Source organism: Hemibagrus wyckioides, linkage group LG15, assembly GCF_019097595.1.
Source record: "Hemibagrus wyckioides isolate EC202008001 linkage group LG15, SWU_Hwy_1.0, whole genome shotgun sequence".
Taxonomy (NCBI): domain Eukaryota; kingdom Metazoa; phylum Chordata; class Actinopteri; order Siluriformes; family Bagridae; genus Hemibagrus; species Hemibagrus wyckioides.
The window spans coordinates 4798853-4818325 of NC_080724.1; the positions used below are offsets into that span (position 1 = coordinate 4798853).

Sequence of the window (19473 nt, forward strand, 5' to 3'; positions counted from 1 at the left end):
AGCTTTTTGCAAATCAGCTTTTATCCAGCTTTTATTCAGTATTCCCAAAGCTTCTCACTTAATATCGCTTTCTGTGGTAGATAGAGCCTCAGTCTGGTCCAGTAGAGGGCGGTACTGTGATCACTATCACTGGATCAAACCTGGGCCAGAGAGCAGAGGACATTGAGCACTCTGTTTTTGTAGCTGGAGTGCCATGTATTGTTATTCCCACAAGATATGAGATCTCCTCCAGGTAAACTATACTACTGCTAATCCTTATTTATTTCCTATTTTATATTAAAAAAAAAAAAGATTTGCAATGAACGAAAGCAACCTTTGTGTTAAATCTTGTCTTATGTTCACTCTTTGGACACTCTTTTGGGGTTTTAAAAGTGATAAAGAAATAAGAAAAAAATTATATACATAAAGGTCTTTTACACGTATTGTCTTTAGCTCAATTCCAAACAATATAGATAACGTTTGTGATTAATGTTTGCAATTACTAGATCGCAATTAACTCATTAATTTTTTTGTTATAATATACTATGATACATCCTACAGATATTACATTACTAACACAATATACTATAATAAAGGCCTTGGTGGCATAAATCTGTAAAAAAAAATGAAATGGAACAATATTCCTATTTATTTTAATATTATTTTGAACTGAGTTATAAAATACAAATGCACGAGAAACAAACGAATCTTGCAGTCATCGGCTCTGAAATACAGCTCACAAAAATGCATGTGCAATTGTGGATGATTTACAAGAAATACAAAGAACTTTTAGCAAAAATATAAAACGGCTCAATTTGACCCAAGAGCCACGCAAGAATAAAAAAGGTATTAATGCGTGTGTGTGTGTTTGTGTGTGTGGTCAGTATCGTGTGTAAGACCACTGCAAGTGGAAGTAAGAGAAAAGGGCATGTTTCAGTGGAGGTGAAAGGAGGAGGAGTTGGAAAATCTATCCAGGAATTCCACTACCAGGTAAAGTTCACTCACTAATAATTAAAGAAGTTCACTTCCAGAACAAAAATCTACAAATAATTTCCTCACCCCCTTCTCATCCAAGATGTTCATGGCTTTCTTTCTTCAGTCATGAAGAAATTGTTTTTTGAGGAAAACATTTCTGGATTTTTCTCCATATAGTGGACTTCAATGGTGCCCGCGAGTGTGAACTTCCAAAATGCAGTTTAAATGCAGCTCCAAAGAGCTCTAAACCATGCCAGCCCAGGAAGAAGGCTCTTATCTAGCCATGATGTGACATTTAGACCTGTTATTTCCCATCTCTGAATTTCAGGACCCAGTGTTACTGGGAATGTTCCCACTGAAAGGTCCAATGTCAGGAGGCACTTCAGTCATCATCATGGGGTGGGATCTACGAACAGGCCAGCCTAATGAGATCAGAATCCTGATTGGTGGAGTGCCCTGTATATTAACTAGGTATCAACTCTTTCATACGGTTCCCTCAAACTGACTATATACAAACAAAAATAAATGAAAAAGAATTTGACATAATTGTTTGATTATTCATCATTATTATTTATCATAACCTTTTCAGCAATGATATAGTTTTTCAGCTTTAACACAGTTGTGTATCATTTAACCAAATTCACGAGTGTTGATAGTGGTGTTTTATCAAATTCTGAATTCGCAGCTCTCCACAACTGGATGATGAACAAATTGCATGTGTGACCAGTGGCAGTAACAGAACAGGAAATCATGCTGTAACTGTTTGGTTTGGTAGTGCAGACCGCCATCTACAGGACACTTTCTATCACTACACTCCAGACCCAAACATCACAAGTGCCACTCCTACTAAAAGCTTCCTCAGGTATATTCATGTTCCAAAAAAAAACTATTTACTATAAGTAAATACGCAATACTGATCAGAAAGGGAGATGTGTTTTTATAAGCTCCTGGTTACACAATTCTACAGTTTTCTTCATCTCAGGGAGTTTGCTCATTAGATAAAAATATAAATTATTAATTTTAATTCATTTTAATTGTAACTTTAATTGAATTCCCATTAGGCTGCTTTGAGACAGCTTATTGAGGAACTGTATACAAATAAAAGTAAATTGATTTTTTTTATTCAGTTTTAGTAATCTATCTATCTATCTATCTATCTATCTATCTATCTATCTATCTATCTATCTCTCTGTCTGTCTGTCTGTCTGTCTGTCTATCTATCTATCTATCTATCTATCTATCTATCTATCTATCTCTCTGTCTATCTGTCTGTCTGTCTGTCTATCTATCTGTCTGTCTGTCTATCTGTCTATCTATCTATCTATCTATCTATCTATCTATCTATCTATCTATCTATCTATCTATCTATCTATCTATCTCTCTGTCTGTCTGTCTGTCTGTCTGTCTATCTATCTATCTATCTATCTATCTATCTATCTATCTCTCTGTCTATCTGTCTGTCTATCTATCTATCTATCTATCTATCTATCTATCTATCTATCTATCTATCTATCTATCTATCTATCTATCTTTCTGTCTGTCTGTCTGTCTGTCTATCTATCTATCTATCTATCTATCTATCTATCTATCTATCTATCTATCTATCTCTCTGTCTGTCTGTCTATCTATCTATCTATCTATCTGTCTGTCTATCTATCTGTCTGTCTGTCTGTCTGTCTATCTATCTGTCTGTCTGTCTGTCTATCTATCTATCTATCTATCTGTCTGTCTATCTATCTGTCTGTCTGTCTGTCTGTCTATCTATCTGTCTGTCTGTCTGTCTATCTATCTAGACACCAAAAATTGAACATTTTTCTGATTCTCAAATTCAAAGCCACAAATCTTCTAGCCAACACACTACAGAATTTAGCTGAACTACTAAATCTTCATGACTCATTAACTCATGTCTGCGTCCCTGGTTTTCTCTCTATCCCTCTGATCCAACTTGTGTTTTTAATCTCTGGCTCTTTAACCAGCGGGGGTCGCATGATTCGAGTTTCCGGTCAAAACCTGGATGTCGTCCAGGATCCTCGCATGCAAGTGACCCTGAGCCCTCTAGGGCCACAATTTAAGGGAAGGAAAAGGAGGAAGAGAAAGAGCGAGAGACACACTGGGAGGGATGATAGGCTTTGGCCTCTCAAAAGGGAGCGGCGCATAGTTCCAGAATCACTCTGTCCTATAGACAGTGTCTGTGACGTGAAGCAGGTACAGAGTTTATGAGTGTGAATGAGTACATTGGTTTGTGTGGTGTGTGTGTGTATATATATATATATGCATGTGTATTATTTTACCATTTTCTCATTTGCTTTGGAGCATTTCTCGAATCATCCTTAATATTTGCAAACCAGTAAGTGCATTCTCAAAACAATTTGTACAAACAGCACAACACATTGCATTTCTTGCAAAAGCATGTACTTTACTCAAAATCCTTAGGTATTCTCTCAAAAGAAAGTTTTTGTGTCAATGAAAATGTCATCGCCATCAGAATGACAAGTCCTTTTGTCATTGTTTATATACGGTATAGTCTGACAGTGCATGCTTTCAGGATTTCCTGATATAAACTATGGTTTGGATTACAGTGATTGACAATGCAATTTCTTCAATGCTGAATTTCTTCTGTATAGGATCTCTGAATTTCAACTGCACAAATTTACACCTTACTGTATGTGGGATATTGATTGTAAGAGACCGAACAGGATTCACACTTTTATTGTACTTTACTAGTGGACTGAAAAAAAAAAGAATTACAATATAACATCATGTAATGCCGTTGTGATAGAAAAGAAAAGGACACAAAAGCACAATGGGGAAAATATAAAATTACAAAAGGTAAGCATAGGAAACACCTCTTAGGCAAAACTGTACATGTCGTTGTCTGTCTATACCCCCTGACGTCCCAGTCTGTCAGGCCAGAGATTTTCATCCACATCACAACAGATATCATCCCTTGCAATACAGCATAGAAAAAATCCTCTGGAATGTCTAATCCAGCCTCTGCAGGCTTCCACTGTGATATCCTCACATGCTGCATCCATGGCAGCCAGAAGGGTCATCTGAGTATGTGGTTGGCAATCATAGACCTTCCATCTCCATGCTGAATAAAACTCCTCAATTGGGTTAAGGAATGGGGAACAGGGTGGGAGGAATTGCATCAACATTCTGTTATGGGTCAAAAACCATTGCCTGATGATGTTTGAGTGAGGAAAACTCACATTATCCCAAAGTATCACATATTTTGGCAAATCATCTTGAAATGGACCCCTCTCATCATCAGGGATGAGAGCCCTATAGAGGGTCTCTAGGAAGGTGAGGAGATGCTGTGTGTTGTATGGGCCTATGAGGGGAACACCCTGCTCTGAAATAGCCGCACACATAGTGATATTTCCTCCCCGCTGGTCTGGCAAGTCAACAGTAGCTCTCTGGCCGATGACATTTTGACCACGTCTTCTGCTTCTTTTCATTTCATTTCACAAGATACAGTTATATCAAATGTACACACATATTGCATGTTATTTTCCTAAAGCTATAGCAAATGTATATAGGTCACACATACTGTAATATATATAAGTCAATATAAGAAGTTTATGTAAATTAGTTACTGTTTGCACATACAGTAGATGTCTTAGCTGTACATACTGGTACCGTAGCTCCTTCACTCTGTCCCCATTCCTTTCAAATGGTACGCGGTACAGCTGTTTCATGGTCATGTGGTGTCTTTTCAATACCCTGTCAATAGTTGAGATGCTAACAGACTGGATGTTTCTAAATACATTGTTGTCTTCTACAATGGCCCTCTGTATTTCCCTTAGCCTTAGTAATCTTCCAGTCCTGTGTGGAAAAAATACACTAATACAATTCAGATATACTTACACATGTTTATGTGTTACAGAATGTATATACACTATAACAGCACAGTCCACACTGGTGGATTACGGACCTGTTCTCTCCATGAAATGTTTGAATAATTGAAGAAACAGTTGATCTCCCAATATTTGGCTGTACCCTCCGACCCGCCTCAGCCCATTGTGAGGCCATGATTGACAACATGGTCCACAATAGTGGCTCTAATGTCATCAGAAATGTGTCTATGTCTCTGGCCTCTTCTTCCTCTTCCTCTATTTTGTCTCCTTACCCTTCCAGCATGCATCCTTATTCTTATTCTTGGCTCTTGACCACGTTCATTTCCTGGTTGTTCATCCATTTTCAACAATTGTAAATCTGTGTTTTGCTCTTTATATAGGCATGCCAGTTATAGGTCCACGAGATTCACCTCGAGAGATTGACCTGTTTTAGAGAACTAGTTGATCATTGGTTCTTCACGCCCCTTCGTTAGTGACATTCAAATTTCATCTCCACAATTCGTCAATTCAAGACACATTCACAAAAAACAGGGGGCTTTTTTATTTCTTTTTTTGTTGTTGAGATTTTGACAACTGGTTTAACTATTTTGCATTCAGTGACTTGTGCAATGAACTGATGCTGAAATGTTTTGGGGGTTAAGATTATTTAGATGAAACTGGTATAATATATTTTGATCAACATGACATAAACAAGTGATAATGTAGGAAACAGCAGACAATTGTACACAATCAATTATATGAATGTACAAAAGCATTTGCAATTTGATCAAAGCAACGAGAAATGTTCATATGATGTGCACAAGGGACTAAATGATGTGGCGGTCGAACAGGTAGTTTTGAGAATTTCATTTCTGATCTGAGAAATGCTCCAAAGCAACTGAGAAAAACTGTAATAAATAAATTCATAGTCACATAATCCTGAAATTGTTTGCAGCACTTTGTTCACAATGCATTTACATAGTACATGTTTATTTTCCTCTTCAGACGGAGATGCACTGTGTAATCAACAGCTCCACTCTGCTCCTGTGTCCCACACCTACGCTCGGCCCAGAGGCTCGCCACGCAACAGTTAGCGTCCATTTCTTGCTGGATAACCTCAGCTTCAATTTTGAGAAGATCAACGGCAGCTCCTTCACTTATGAGCTAAACCCCATCCTCTACCCACTCAACCGCGGAGACCACAGCAAACCCTACCGCCACAAACCTGGAAGCATCATCTCTGTTGAGGTTACACCTAATCCTTCACCTGTTAACACACAGCACGCTGAGCTGGAATACATACACTTATCAGGTGTAACATTCTGAGCACTGAGAGGTGAAGTGAATAACACTGATTATCTCCTCATCATGGCACCTGTTAGTGGGTGGGATATATTAAGCAGCAAGTGAACAAAGTTGATGTGTTAGAAGCAGGAATAATGGGCAAGCGTAAGGATTTGAGCGAGTTTGACAAGGACCAAATTGTGATGGCTAGACGAGTGGATCAGAGCTGCAGCTCTTGTGGGGTGTTCCCGGTCTGCAGTGGTCAGTATCTATCAAATGTATCCTGTAAGTATTCAATAAGTCCTGTAAGTTATAGGACTTAAAGGATCTGCTGCTAACCTCTTGATGCCAGATACCACAGCACACCTTCAGGGATCTAGTAGAGTCCATGCCTCGATGGGTCAGGGCTGTTTTGGCAGCAAAAGGGGGACCAACTCAATATTAGGAAGGTGGTCATAATGTTATGCCTGATCAGTGTATTTTCACTGACAGTACACTTTATACATACACATAAGCATGCAATTAGTTTGTACTGTAATTTAATGTAATTAGCATTATCATTTATTTTCCATTTTGAAACATAGCTTTGTATAAATTAGTAAATATGTATCACTACAATTTGACATTGGTGTAGGGAGAGAATCTGGACTTGGCCATTTCTAAGGATGAGGTGGTGGCTCTGATCGGAGACAGAGTGTGTGCTGTAAAAACGCTCACCAGGAACCACCTTTACTGTGAGCCTCCTGCTCAGCTGCCCTCAGTGTCCACCACGAAGAAACGAGACGCCACTGAGCCTCTGCTGGAGTTCACAGTGAGTCATTAAAATCTTCATCTCTTTTTTTTTTTAGTTCTCTAGAAATGGTGATCAAGTACAGAATTATTGGCAACCGTCTTATCACGTAGCGAGAGGCATATAGGGACATGAATTGTTTTCTTGTCAAATAAATGCTTTATTTGTTTATTAATTTCTCTTTAGTGATGTCTTTATCCTGGTCAGGGTAAGAGGCTGTCCCAGGAACACGGCAGGGACAGTAACATTACAAACCTTACCATATGTGGTGAAGCCACATAAACTCCACTGACCATCATTATGTCTTTCAAAGTTGGAGAACAGTTATAGATGGATTTCGGACTTTATACTACTTCATGTAGAATATTTCAAGATCCTTTATATTCTTAGACTTGCATATGCAAGTAGATTGCCCACTTTTATTCAGACCACAGGTTGTCAGACACAGTGATGCGTATTGTTAAATGTTCATTTTGCTTTTCACAACCATTTCTGTGTTGAATTAGATGTATGTTTAGGGTTGGCATCATGTTTAGGAAAACCTGCCTATTTTTTAGTTGGTTTCAGTTCACAATGTAAACGTATTCATTTCTATGTGTTCCATTGTACATGACTGACTAAATAACCCAGGTTCATATATCTCAGGTTCCTTTTCCAAATTTTGCTAAAAACAGCAGAGATCAGTAGAATACATTGTTCCCATTACAGCGCATCCTGTCTAATGTATGTATAGGTTCGAATGGGGAATCTGAACTTCTCCCTGGGAAGGGTGCAGTATGATGCTTTCGGCCAGGCCTTGTTTCCACTGGAAGCTCAGGTGGGCGTCGGGGTCGGTGCCTCTATCGTAGCACTTATTGTACTGGTCATCGTGCTTATATACAGGTACAACATCGCATACCTCAAGAGTAACTGTAGTCAGTTCTAATCCTTGTTGATAGTTATATATGTGTGTGTGTCTGTGCATGCTTATGCACAAGTTTGTGTATTTGTTTGTTTATCAGGAGGAAGAGTAAACAGGCACTGAGAGACTACAAGAAAGTTCAGATTCAGCTAGAGAACCTAGAGACCAGCGTGAGAGATCGCTGCAAAAAGGAGTTCACTGGTATCATACTCTTCTGGACAGTGTATACTGTATACAGTTTACTTTAAAATGTTGTTAAACCCCATGTTATAAATCTGAAAACTGTCTTTAGATTTGATGACAGAGATGATGGACATGTCTAGTGACTTGGTGGGCTCTGGGATTCCCTTCCTGGACTACCGCAAATACTCGGAGAGGATATTCTTTCCTGGCCACCAGGTGTCACCACTGAAGCGCGATCTAGATGTGCCAGCTTGTCGCCGGACTACAGTAGAGCAGGGCCTCGTCCAGCTCTCCAATTTACTGAACAGCAAGCTGTTCCTCATCAAGGTAGCTTCCTGTACAAATTATAAAAAAATATTTTACCGCTGACATGGTATGAAAGAGAGTGCTCGTTGTATAGTGATGTTATGTGAATATGTGTGTATCTGCAGTTCATTCACACTTTGGAGAGCCAGAGGACGTTCTCTCCACGAGACCGTGCATATGTGGCCTCCCTCCTTACAGTGGCACTGCATGAAAAGCTGGAGTATTTCACTGACATTTTGAAAACGCTGTTGAGTCACTTGGTGGAACAGTACACCACCAGAAACCCCAAACTCATGCTGCGCAGGTCAGTGCTCAGCATCTTAATCTGGAACTAAGCAGAATATGTCTTTCTCCAGACCAACAAACACTTTAACATTTATTATCTTATATAGCTATCCCCAAAAAAACACTATGCTTCTCACATTGTCTGCAGTAAGAAAAAATTATATCGGTTGAGCCTTTAACCCTGTCTGCTCCGGGGCCACTGTATCCTGCACTCTGGCCCCAGCTTCCTAAAATGATTGGATACATAAAGAAGAGAATTTCACTCTGCAATAATGTATATGTGACAAATAAAGACTGCTGTTTAAAAAGAAATGAAAGATTAGATAGAGATTTAAATTTGCCTGATGTTTATGATTTAAGGCTCTTTTGATTTTGCATCTAGAAACTCACTTTTAGCAGACTGCAGCAACACACCCTGCTCTTCTCTTGTTTTGCAGGACTGAGTCAGTGGTAGAGAAGCTGCTTACCAACTGGATGTCCATCTGCCTTTATTCCTTCCTCAGGGTAAATTTCACAGCAAACGTGCAGCACTAATCTCAACTTCCTGATTAAAAATAAATAAATGAATAAAAGTCAATCTGTAACTTGTGTGTCGCAGGAATCAGCAGGTGAGTCTTTGTACATGTTATTCCGAGCCATAAAACACCAGGTGGATAAAGGCCCCGTGGATGCCGTAACTAGCAAGGCCAAGTATACACTCAACGACAACCGGCTCCTGCGTGATGATGTGGAGTACCACATACTGGTAAGAAATACACCCAGTCGAAAGGTTTGTTGTAGCACAGTCAGGTATTTTATTTGTTCACAGACCTATATAGAAAACACAGATAGTTGTTTTATCAAAGATTTAATCATAAAGAACTATACTATGGTTCAAAAGAAATAAATGGTGTATTACATCTACACCCTGTTTTATATTTGCGGTTCAGACACTGAATGTACTGGTAACCAGTGCAGGCACAAATGAGTCTCAGACAGTTCCTGTGAAAGTGCTGGACTGTGACACCATCACGCAGGTGAAGGAGAAGATACTGGAGCAGACATGGAAGGGCACATCATACTCTCAGAGGCCCTCCACAGACTCCGTGCATTTAGGTAAGAGCACCTCCACCCAGTTGCATTAGACATTTACACTGTAGCCCTGCAACCTAAAGCAGTTAGTGCTAAAGAAAATTACACTTGCCAACTGCATTACATTTGGCAGACACCCTTATCCAGAGCAGCATACATTTTTTGCGCATTTTATAAGACTGAGCGATTGAGGGTTAAGGACTTTTCAGTGGTAGCTTGGGGGACCTGGGATTTAAACTCAAAACCTTCAGATCAGTAGCACCTTAACCACTGAGCTACCACATCCCAGACTAACATGTCATGATTCTAAAAAAGAAAGCTCATGTGATCATCTTGTGTCATCTTTCATCAGTTACTCGTGTTGTTTTTATTTTGTACAGTGCCTTCAGGGAAAGAGAAGTTAATATTGTTTCTTTTTCTCTGCTACTGCAGAATGGAGGGCTGGGATGGCGGGACACCTAATTCTGTCCGATGAAGACCTGACCTCAGTGGTGCAGGGCTCATGGAAACGCCTGAACACTTTGCAACACTACAAGGTCCAATCTGTGTATTTTAGTAAAATGTTATGCTTATGAATGCAAATTATTTAAGATAAGATAAGATCAAACTTTATTGATCCCACAGTGGGGAAATTCAATAGTCACAGCAGTTCAACAGACAGCTAACGTGCAGGTTTTTAACCTAAAGATAGAGCGAGAGAAATTTTAAAAAAGACAAATGGTAAAAGAACAGAAATGATGTAAAAAATTATGAAGGAAAATAAATAAATTTAAAATATTGCACAATACAAATAATAATAAACTAATAACAATACAAATACTAAAAGAAATATTATATAAAATATAAAAAATTATAAAATATAAAATTATAAAATATTAAAATATTGCACATAGGAGCATCGCTGTAATGCAGTGTTGTAAAGTCTGACAGCTGCTGGTATGAATGACCTGCGGTAGCGCTCCTTTATTTCTTTACTGATTTGTTTACTATTTACTCAGTAAATCAGCATGTAAATTGAAGATGGAACAAGACAACGACACATTGCACTGTGTTCTTAAAATAAAATACAGAATTTTACAGCAGCTCATCATTCCAAATGGCTGACAACCAAAATGTCTGACCCAGTAAAATTGGGTATTCAATATTCGATTCAGTATGAATCTAACGATACCACTTGTTTTTAGGAAGACTTAAGCAAAACTGACCATTTTTCAGCTCTCAATTTTTGTACGTTTTGTTTGACTTTATATGACTGATTGGGGTAAGACATGGAAAACACAATTCCTGTACATTTACCGGCTCTATGATAAATTCCTTTAGAATCAGATTTATGTGTGTGGTGAAGCAGTGTCAGTTTATTTTCACATATAAAATACGACAGAGCTTGATCTTTATTAGGATATAAGTGATTACTACATCTCTTCTGCCCTAGCTGCTTTAGCTGTTCTTACATTGGTTCTGTTTACTTTTTCAGGTTCCTGATGGTGCCACAGTAACTCTAGTATCACGACAGTCCAAACATGTCGACCATGACAGTCATGACTACATACCCGGAGAGAGTGAGTCTCACATTACACTGCTCTGGCATTTACTGAATATTACCAAATAACCTTGTTAATCTCTTTCATGCTGTCTGTCTGTCGGTCTGTTAGAGACTCCTATGCTGGAGGATGAGGAAGATGAAGGGATAAAGTTGTGGCATCTGGAGAAATCCAGTGAAGAGCCAGAGCTGTCCAAACACAGACGAGGGAGTCTGAGAGAAAGAGAGCGAGAGAGAGCTAAAGCAATACCAGAGATCTACCTCACACGGCTGCTGTCTATGAAGGTTGTACACACACACACACACACACACACACATACAAAAACACACAAGTTTTAAGCCCTGACCAAAAAAGGTGATGACATTTTAAGTTCCTTATCAGTCACTGTAAAACGTCACTCTTTCTTAGCTTAATCACATGTATCTCTCTCCTGGTGCTTCAATTAGGAGTGTAGGTTAGCTAGAGGATTTTTTTAAATTAAATCGTTAAACACTTAAAAGTCATTAAACCCAAACAAACCATATATATATATATAGAATATCCAACAAAATTAAAAATTGCTAATGTAAGTATCCATTTGCGATCTACAAAGGTGAAAACAAGCTAATTACATTTGCAGACAAAGTTAGATAACTATAAATAAGTTGAGAGGCTTCAGAAGATATGGCATCATTTCCATTAAGGGAACTTAGTGATCATGGATGCTCCCTGGGTTTTGCGATGAATTGTGAGATTTTGAATAGTGCTAATGTAGATTAAAGCACAACCTGAAATTAGCTTGGCTTGGCAATGTACAAACCCATACATACACTAACACGATTGTCTGTGTTACAGGGCACACTGCAGAAGTTTGTAGACGACTTGTTCACCGTGATTCTCAGTACCAGTCAGCCAGTTCCTCTGGCTGTGAAATATTTCTTCGATCTGTTGGATGACCAGGCAGCACAACACAATATTAATGACCCTGAAACCATCCACATCTGGAAGACAAACAGGTAATCACTCTATAATCTAATATAATACTCTGTTATCCGTTGCTGAGAATAATGCTGCGTTCACATGCTATCAGAATTATTGTAAACGCAAGTTCCCAATTAGGAAGTGCCAACTAGGCACATGAGAATGACCTATCAAGTCGTAACTACGACTGGAAAACTCAGAGATCATTTTGATTCCTGATTTTTCCGAGACAAGAATCCTAAACGTTCACCGTAGCAGAGGAGAATAGGGTGTCTGTACTGAATGACAGGTTTAGTTCATATTTTTTAATAGTTGCTAATTTTGCTCATATTCATTGATGTTTATCAGCAACTGTTCTATTCATATTGTTCATTTTCACACTCTGAAAATAGCTTGCATTTGACCAAAACAGCATTATCACCAGTAAGTTAGCTAACTGAGTCATGTGTTATGGTGTCAAAATAAAGGTTTTTAACAAAAAAAAGCATGTGAATACGACATACTGGTAATTATTACATTTGAAATGGGAAGTAGGATCGTTCTGGCACTAAAGCAAATTACTTATGAACTGAAGGGCAAGAAGCCTTTATTATCGCCACATATACATTACAGCGGAATTCTTTTCTTCACATATCCCAGATGAGCACGTTGGGGTCAGAGCACAGAGAGTTAAGGGCCTTGCTCAATTGCCCAACAGTGGAGCTTGGTGGTGTTGGGGCTTGAACCCCGATCCTCCAACAAACAACCCGAAGCTTTAACCACTTGAGCCACCACTGCCCTTATGATGCTAAAAATGTGTCACTTTTTTGCAGTCTACCACTGAGGTTCTGGATCAATATTCTGAAGAACCCACAATTCATCTTCGATGTTCCCACCTCAGACAGTGTGGATGCGGTGCTGTCTGTTATCGCTCAAACCTTCATGGACTCCTGCACAATCGCTGACCACAAACTGGGCAGGGTAAGCCAATCAGGAAGGAGGAGAAGCTTTACACATCTAGCAAACTGGAGCAAATAGAACAGAATATGTTTGACATTTCAAGCTTTTTCGGGAATGAATGCCACAAACTGTGTATTTTATTTGTGTTTTCCTTCTACAGGATTCTCCCATTAACAAATTGTTGTATGCTCGAGACATCCCACGCTACAAACAGATGGTGGAAAGGTGAATGGCTTGGATTATTCTTATAATTCAGCTAGTTGATTTTGAGAAATTCCGGAATTATTAGCATCCATTAACTGAAAGGGGGTAGCTCATTTAATACAAAATTTTACAAGAGAAACAATTTATTGTTCATACAATATAGATGAACAATACAATAAAGATGAATATTGTTCCATGAATGTGTATTCAATTATTCCCAATAGTCTATTCTCTACATTTCATAGCTTTTCTCTTGGTTGCGCTGCTACCAGTAGTGTTTATTCATGATAAGAGTATTTATCCAATCATATTTCAGCAGGTGGCTGACATCATGTGTTGCCAGGGTGAAAGAAATCTTCCTTAAGGCCTTCAGAATTAATAGTGCAGGCGCCCGTAGCTTAAAATAAGTGGCAATGAAATTGTTACATTAACCAATCAGATTCCGAGTTACTGCACAGCAGGCATACGATTACGTCAGCAATTTCCCATCCTTTGATTGGATAATTGGAGTAGTCAGAGGCAGCGACCCGCACATATACATTGTTTCTCTATTCTTTGCGTCTCATTTCGGATGCTGCGTCCTCCGGAGATTGCAGTTTGCTGCATACGTCATTAAGAATGTCTTTTTTGAGAAAAGTAACCGTAATAAAATTGACTATTCCTTGTGAGGTGTGAAATACTGTAGCCTAATTTCTTTTTCATTTTGCTATTTAACAGTCGATTAGTATCTATTGCCGTGGCGTCATAATGATGGTATAGAGGTGGATTATTTCAGGAAGGACGCCAGTGAAGGCCTAGGTGTGAAATGAGCACTGAGCAACAGTAATATTTTTTAACGGCTTTCATTTACTTAAGCACACATCGGCCAATATGAATCAGCATTAATTACTGTTAATGAAAGTGTTTATAACAAAAAAAAAATCCTATATTTTTTTACAGGTATTATTCGGATATAAAGCACACCATTACTTCCAGTGACCAAGAAATGAACTCTGTTTTGGCAGAGCTGTCCAGAGTGAGTAAAACCTCTTATCTTACTTTTATTTGATTTAAATAAATATTACATTGATATTTGATTTATCTGAATGCTGTGTCACTTGCACTGAGTTCATTACTAAAGATGAAACAACAGTTAGCTAGTGTATGTGTTTACTTATATCTATAGCCTGTATGGTCTTTTACTTCAAAAATTTAATTTGTCTCAAATTGTGACTCTATTTTGTCCATGCAGAATTACACAAGTGAAGTAAATCATCTAGTGGCCTTGAATGAGTTATATAAGTACATCAACAAATATTATGATCAGGTAAGAAAATACTGGCATCCAGCCTGTTCTAACCACCAGTCATGGGAAAAGGTTTTAGCTAAGGTTTAAATTATAGTTGTGTGGTCCGTACAAATGTCTAGAAACAAACGTATTATCTCATTTTTTGAAATACACTATATTGCCAAAGGTTTTGGGACATCTTCTTTTACATGGGGGTGGTGGTAGCTCCAGCACTGCCAAGCTGCCACCATTGGGCCCTTGAGCAAGGACCCCAACCCACCCTGCTCCAGGGGCACTGCATCATGGCTGACCCTGCGCTCTGACCCCAACCCCCAAGGATGGGATGTGCGAAGAAAGAATTTCACTGTGCAGTAATGTATATGTGACAAATAAAGACAACTTAACATATACATGAATGTAATATGGAGTTGGCCCGCTCTTTGCAGCTATAACAGCTTCAACAGCTTCTGGGAAAGCTTTCCAGAAGGATTAGGTGTGTTTATGGGAATTTTTGACCATTCCTCTAGAAGTGCATTTGTGAGGTCAGGTACTGATCCTGGACGAGAAGGTCTGGCTCACAGTCTCCGCTCTAATTCATCCCAATGGTGTTCCCTCGGGTTGAGGTGCAGGCCAGACAAGTTCCTCCACACCAAACTCACTCATCCATGTCTTTATGGACCTTGCCTTGTGCACTGGTGTGCAGTCATGTTGGAACAGGAAGGGGTCATCCCCAAACTGTTCCCACAAAGTTGGGAGAATGAAATTGTCAGAAAATGTCTTGGTATGAAGCTGAAGCATTAAGAGTTCCTTTCACTGGAACTAAGGGGCCAAGCCCAAACTCTGAAAAACGACACCTGAATTCTGTGACTTGTCCCAAAACTTTTGGCAGTATAGTGCAACTCTGGCATAGTATAATGTTAAATTGCAGAGCTGGTTGATAGGTCTACTAATCTAATATAAATTTTACTGGTATACAGTCTGTTATTTTGATTTTTGAAAAAGAAGTATGACAAATCAGTAAAATTTGTATCAGGTTTTCTAGTTAATGCCTAGCATGTGGTTATAAATAATTATATATAAATAAATACAACTGAGACATTTCCTTAAAACACATAAGAAACGCATTAAAAAACACACCAACTAGAACTCTTTTTTAGAGAACTTTTAAGGCAAGAAAATACCTAATATTTCTCTCTAGGGAATGGAATAACAATTTATTTAGAAAGGAGAAATGTGAAGCTGAAATGAAAAAAATGTTTTCTCCTGAAACTTGGGAGGAGGCATTTGGGAAGGTACATCCAGTGACTAGCTCTAATATCAGGAGGGAGTTAAAATAAAGGTAATAACAAGATATTTACAGGCTTGCTGAAGAAAATGTGGACATCAATTGGAATCACATCCAGAAGGTATTGAGTGTAGAGCTAAAATATATTTGCTACAAAGCCTAACAGCAGCCACTATTAAGTGCATCACATCCAGATGGCACTACAGCCTCAGGATGGATCACTGCAGTGGCTTTATTTATGCAATAAAATCAATCATTCCATGTCATACCTATTCAACCCCCTTGAAGTCACCCACCCTTCTTTTATGCATTTTACTTGTTCATTAATCTACTATTTATTATTCTTTCCCTCTATTTCTCTGAGTTTTACATTATCAGATATACACAGATGTACATCCATGTTGCTCTCAAGTCTCCATCATTAAACAGCTGATAATTTCAACAATTTCCTGGTTATCCAGTTGCACTTTGGCATATAGTACACAGGTGTAGAAGGGAAATGATTTAGAATCACATGTTCTAGTGTCACCAGATAAGGATGGGTTCCCTTTTGAGTCTGGTTCCTCTCAAGATATCTTCTCAGGGAGATTTTCCCTGACACCAACATCTCTGGCTATACAAGTCAAAAAGAAAATAGCTATACAAGTGAATTAAATTAAATTAAATTGAATCAAACCTGTATCATTGTCAAATACGCCAAAAGTAACATTTGACTAGACTGTGAAAAAAAAAAAAAAAAAATGGGTTAAATAAATAAATAAATAATAATTCCACCTCCTCAGCAAATTAGATGAGGGCAGTGTATATGGCTATATCCAGGAAAGCTAGCTCAAAGAGTTAAACAAACATTCATTTAATCATTTTAAGGACTTAATCTGTAGAATCCTTATTTGCTTTAACTTTGGCTTAATTTTTGACTGTTTCTTTCTCCCACTACCAGATAATCGCTGCTCTAGAGGAAGACTCCAATGCTCAGAAGATGCAGCTGGGCTATAGACTTCAGCAGATCGCAGCAGCTGTGGAGAATAAAGTTACTGACCTTTGACCTGCTAACTCAGGCTGAAATTTAAGGAGAGTGAAAAAGAAACAAGAGCAATGGACAGAGAGAGAGAGAGAGAGAGAGAGAGAGAGAGAGCTCAGACTCCCAGAAGCGTGAGAGCACAGCCTGGGACTTCTGAGTTACTCAGAGGTGATTTAAAGGAGGAAATTACATGGAAAAATGAAGTGTGTGCTAAAGGCAGAGTGGTTGCAGTGATGTCTGGGTGTTAAGATATTTCCCTGCAGATCATTCATCTGTCCAGCACAGCTCCAGCTGGATAATTCCTTCTCACTGATGATATTTTATATTCGCAAGATGCTAGCTTGTCTGGATCTCCAACGGACTGTTGTGAAATACTTCTGAAGATCTTAAGAAACTTTAATCTTGATTTTTGTAAATCTCTTCATTGCACTTTGGAGCTTAAGATGTTTTTTTCCCTCACATATTTGAAGGATGCTCCATTTCAGCTTTTTGAAAGATGTCTTATTGAAAACACTGCACACGAGGTTCATTTTTTACAAGAGCCCTAACCATCTCTTCTTTTCTTTTCTTTTTTTTTAACTTGACCTAACTCATTTGTCGTCTTTCTAATGTACAGTAACTGCTGACCTGGTTAGCAGATAAAACCTTACATATTGCATGTATCGTTACTGCTCAGTAACACATGCAGTTTTCTTTAGAGTGCATTTCTACAGCACAGCAAACACACCATTAAACACATATGAATGTGGGCACTGCTTAAAGAGCGACTAGCCTGATGATAGCTGCTGCAGTATAAAGGATATGTTTGGACTTTGGGAGTCGTCTTTCTGATTTTTAACATGGTGTATAATGTACAGTAAGCTACATTCAGCCTTCTCCAGTCCTAAGATGGCATGACAGAGAAGGATACTGTACCAGTAAATGTTAGACTCAGACTTACAAATGTTTATTTAGCTAAATGAGAGTGAATGAAACAGATGGTGACGTTTAACAGTGCTATATTGTCAAAAGCACTTAAGAGAACTGTACATATGCATATGCAGATTTAGAAATGTAACAAGAGATCCCCCTGAAATAACCCCACTGAATGGTTTTTAAACAAACAAAATCATTAGAATGGAATTGTACAGCTGTTGATACAGCTGTCATTAACACGTCCACAACTTTACTATACATAAACTGTTACCATGAGCACAATTTCTGAACACTAATGACACCAACATGTGCTGTACTTTAAAGCTCTTACACTCTCTATCACACACCTTACACAGCACTGCATGATGGTCCATTGTGTTTATGAGTTTTGAATTTCCTTGTTGATCTGTATGCACTGAAGTTCTACATGCTAACATTGTGGATATACGTCTGTGTAGTTAGAACTGAGGCACTTTAATGATCATCAGTTCCATCGTCTAACATGTACAACCAAAAGGCTCAGTCACAAGCAAATGATATCCCCTTTCTCTTCAGTGCTTAGAAAAATAAACTACTACTGCCATGTTGAGTTATACATTATACAGTTCAGCCGCTTTTACATGGAACTGAAAGTAAAGTTCCATCTAGAATTTACTAGCGAGCAATCAAATGACATAGCACTGAATTGAAGTAAAGCACAACACATTAGGCATGCCATAGTGAAGATCATTTCAGTATGCATGAACTATTCATGTGCTCTTTCTATAACTCTTTATATGTACTTCATTGTTGCTTTTCAACAAAGCAGGTGCAGTGATGTGTAAAGCAGCCACTGTGTGTTAACCCTGCTCTACATCGTTTATCTGCAGAATGTGCCAGCTTTATTTATTTTATTTATATTGTTTCTGACTGGCTGCTCGCAGTTGATTTATGTGAAGACCAAATTGCCGTAAATGATTTCTCGCCCTCTTTTGAATCACTCTGAATCGCTTAGTTAATTACTAATGAGTTATTAGACAAGTCTTAATTTCAGTGTACCAGATGTGAAAGTTCCGGTGTTATTTTGTAAATTGTGCTTTCGGTCATGTGGTAATATTCTTGCGCAAATCATATATATTCACACTGTATTTTTTTTTTTTATACCTGGTCTTTTATATTGTAAATATTGTTGTAATCAGCCATACGCTTTCTAAGCTGTTGAGTTGTAGTTATGTGTGTAGACTGGCCATTCAATAAAGCTGTTCACAGTCTGTTGTTGAATTTAATAACCTGCCTCTGTATAATCAATGCCATGCCTAACGGCTCAAGTCTGTCATTAATTTAACAAAAGAATCGAACTACAACAATTCCTCTAAAAGCACATTTGTGAGGTCAGGGACTGATGTCGGACGAGAAGGTCTGGCTCGCAGTCTCCGCTCTAATTCATCCCAAAGGTGTTATATCTAGGTGAGGTCAGGACTTTGTGCAGACCAGTCAAGTTCCACCACACCAACCTCGATCATCCATGTCTTTATGGACCTTGCTTTGTGCACTGGTGTGCAGTCATGTTGGAACAGTCTGACAGGGCTCATGCTTATAGGAATATCCTGACGGAGTAGACTCATTCAGACCAATGTGGTCATTTGGTCTAAGCCAGGTTTCAGTAAGGCAGAGTGCATCAAGACTCTTATTCAATTCAATTTTATTTGTATAGTGCCTTTAACAAAGAGCATTGTCTCAAAGCAGCTT

At 38.5% G+C, this 19473-nt stretch overlaps 1 protein-coding gene across 1 annotated transcript in view; it reads left to right on the top strand.

Annotated features, from left to right (window-relative positions):
- plxnb1a (plexin b1a) overlaps nucleotides 1-18985 on the top strand; it is a 67505-nt gene extending 48520 nt beyond the window's left edge. Inside the window, exons 17-39 of the mRNA XM_058410665.1 lie at nucleotides 81-232; nucleotides 864-969; nucleotides 1283-1425; nucleotides 1640-1816; nucleotides 2931-3159; nucleotides 5799-6041; nucleotides 6712-6888; nucleotides 7601-7749; nucleotides 7869-7969; nucleotides 8061-8278; nucleotides 8383-8561; nucleotides 8980-9046; nucleotides 9141-9287; nucleotides 9472-9637; nucleotides 10046-10149; nucleotides 11088-11172; nucleotides 11266-11438; nucleotides 11989-12149; nucleotides 12927-13074; nucleotides 13214-13278; nucleotides 14197-14272; nucleotides 14489-14563; nucleotides 16750-18985. Of these exons, the coding sequence (XP_058266648.1) occupies nucleotides 81-232; nucleotides 864-969; nucleotides 1283-1425; nucleotides 1640-1816; nucleotides 2931-3159; nucleotides 5799-6041; nucleotides 6712-6888; nucleotides 7601-7749; nucleotides 7869-7969; nucleotides 8061-8278; nucleotides 8383-8561; nucleotides 8980-9046; nucleotides 9141-9287; nucleotides 9472-9637; nucleotides 10046-10149; nucleotides 11088-11172; nucleotides 11266-11438; nucleotides 11989-12149; nucleotides 12927-13074; nucleotides 13214-13278; nucleotides 14197-14272; nucleotides 14489-14563; nucleotides 16750-16854 (3246 nt within the window). The 3' untranslated portion in view covers nucleotides 16855-18985. The remainder of the gene's footprint in view (nucleotides 1-80; nucleotides 233-863; nucleotides 970-1282; nucleotides 1426-1639; nucleotides 1817-2930; nucleotides 3160-5798; nucleotides 6042-6711; nucleotides 6889-7600; nucleotides 7750-7868; nucleotides 7970-8060; nucleotides 8279-8382; nucleotides 8562-8979; nucleotides 9047-9140; nucleotides 9288-9471; nucleotides 9638-10045; nucleotides 10150-11087; nucleotides 11173-11265; nucleotides 11439-11988; nucleotides 12150-12926; nucleotides 13075-13213; nucleotides 13279-14196; nucleotides 14273-14488; nucleotides 14564-16749) is intronic.
- The last annotated feature ends 488 nt before the right edge of the window (nucleotides 18986-19473 follow it).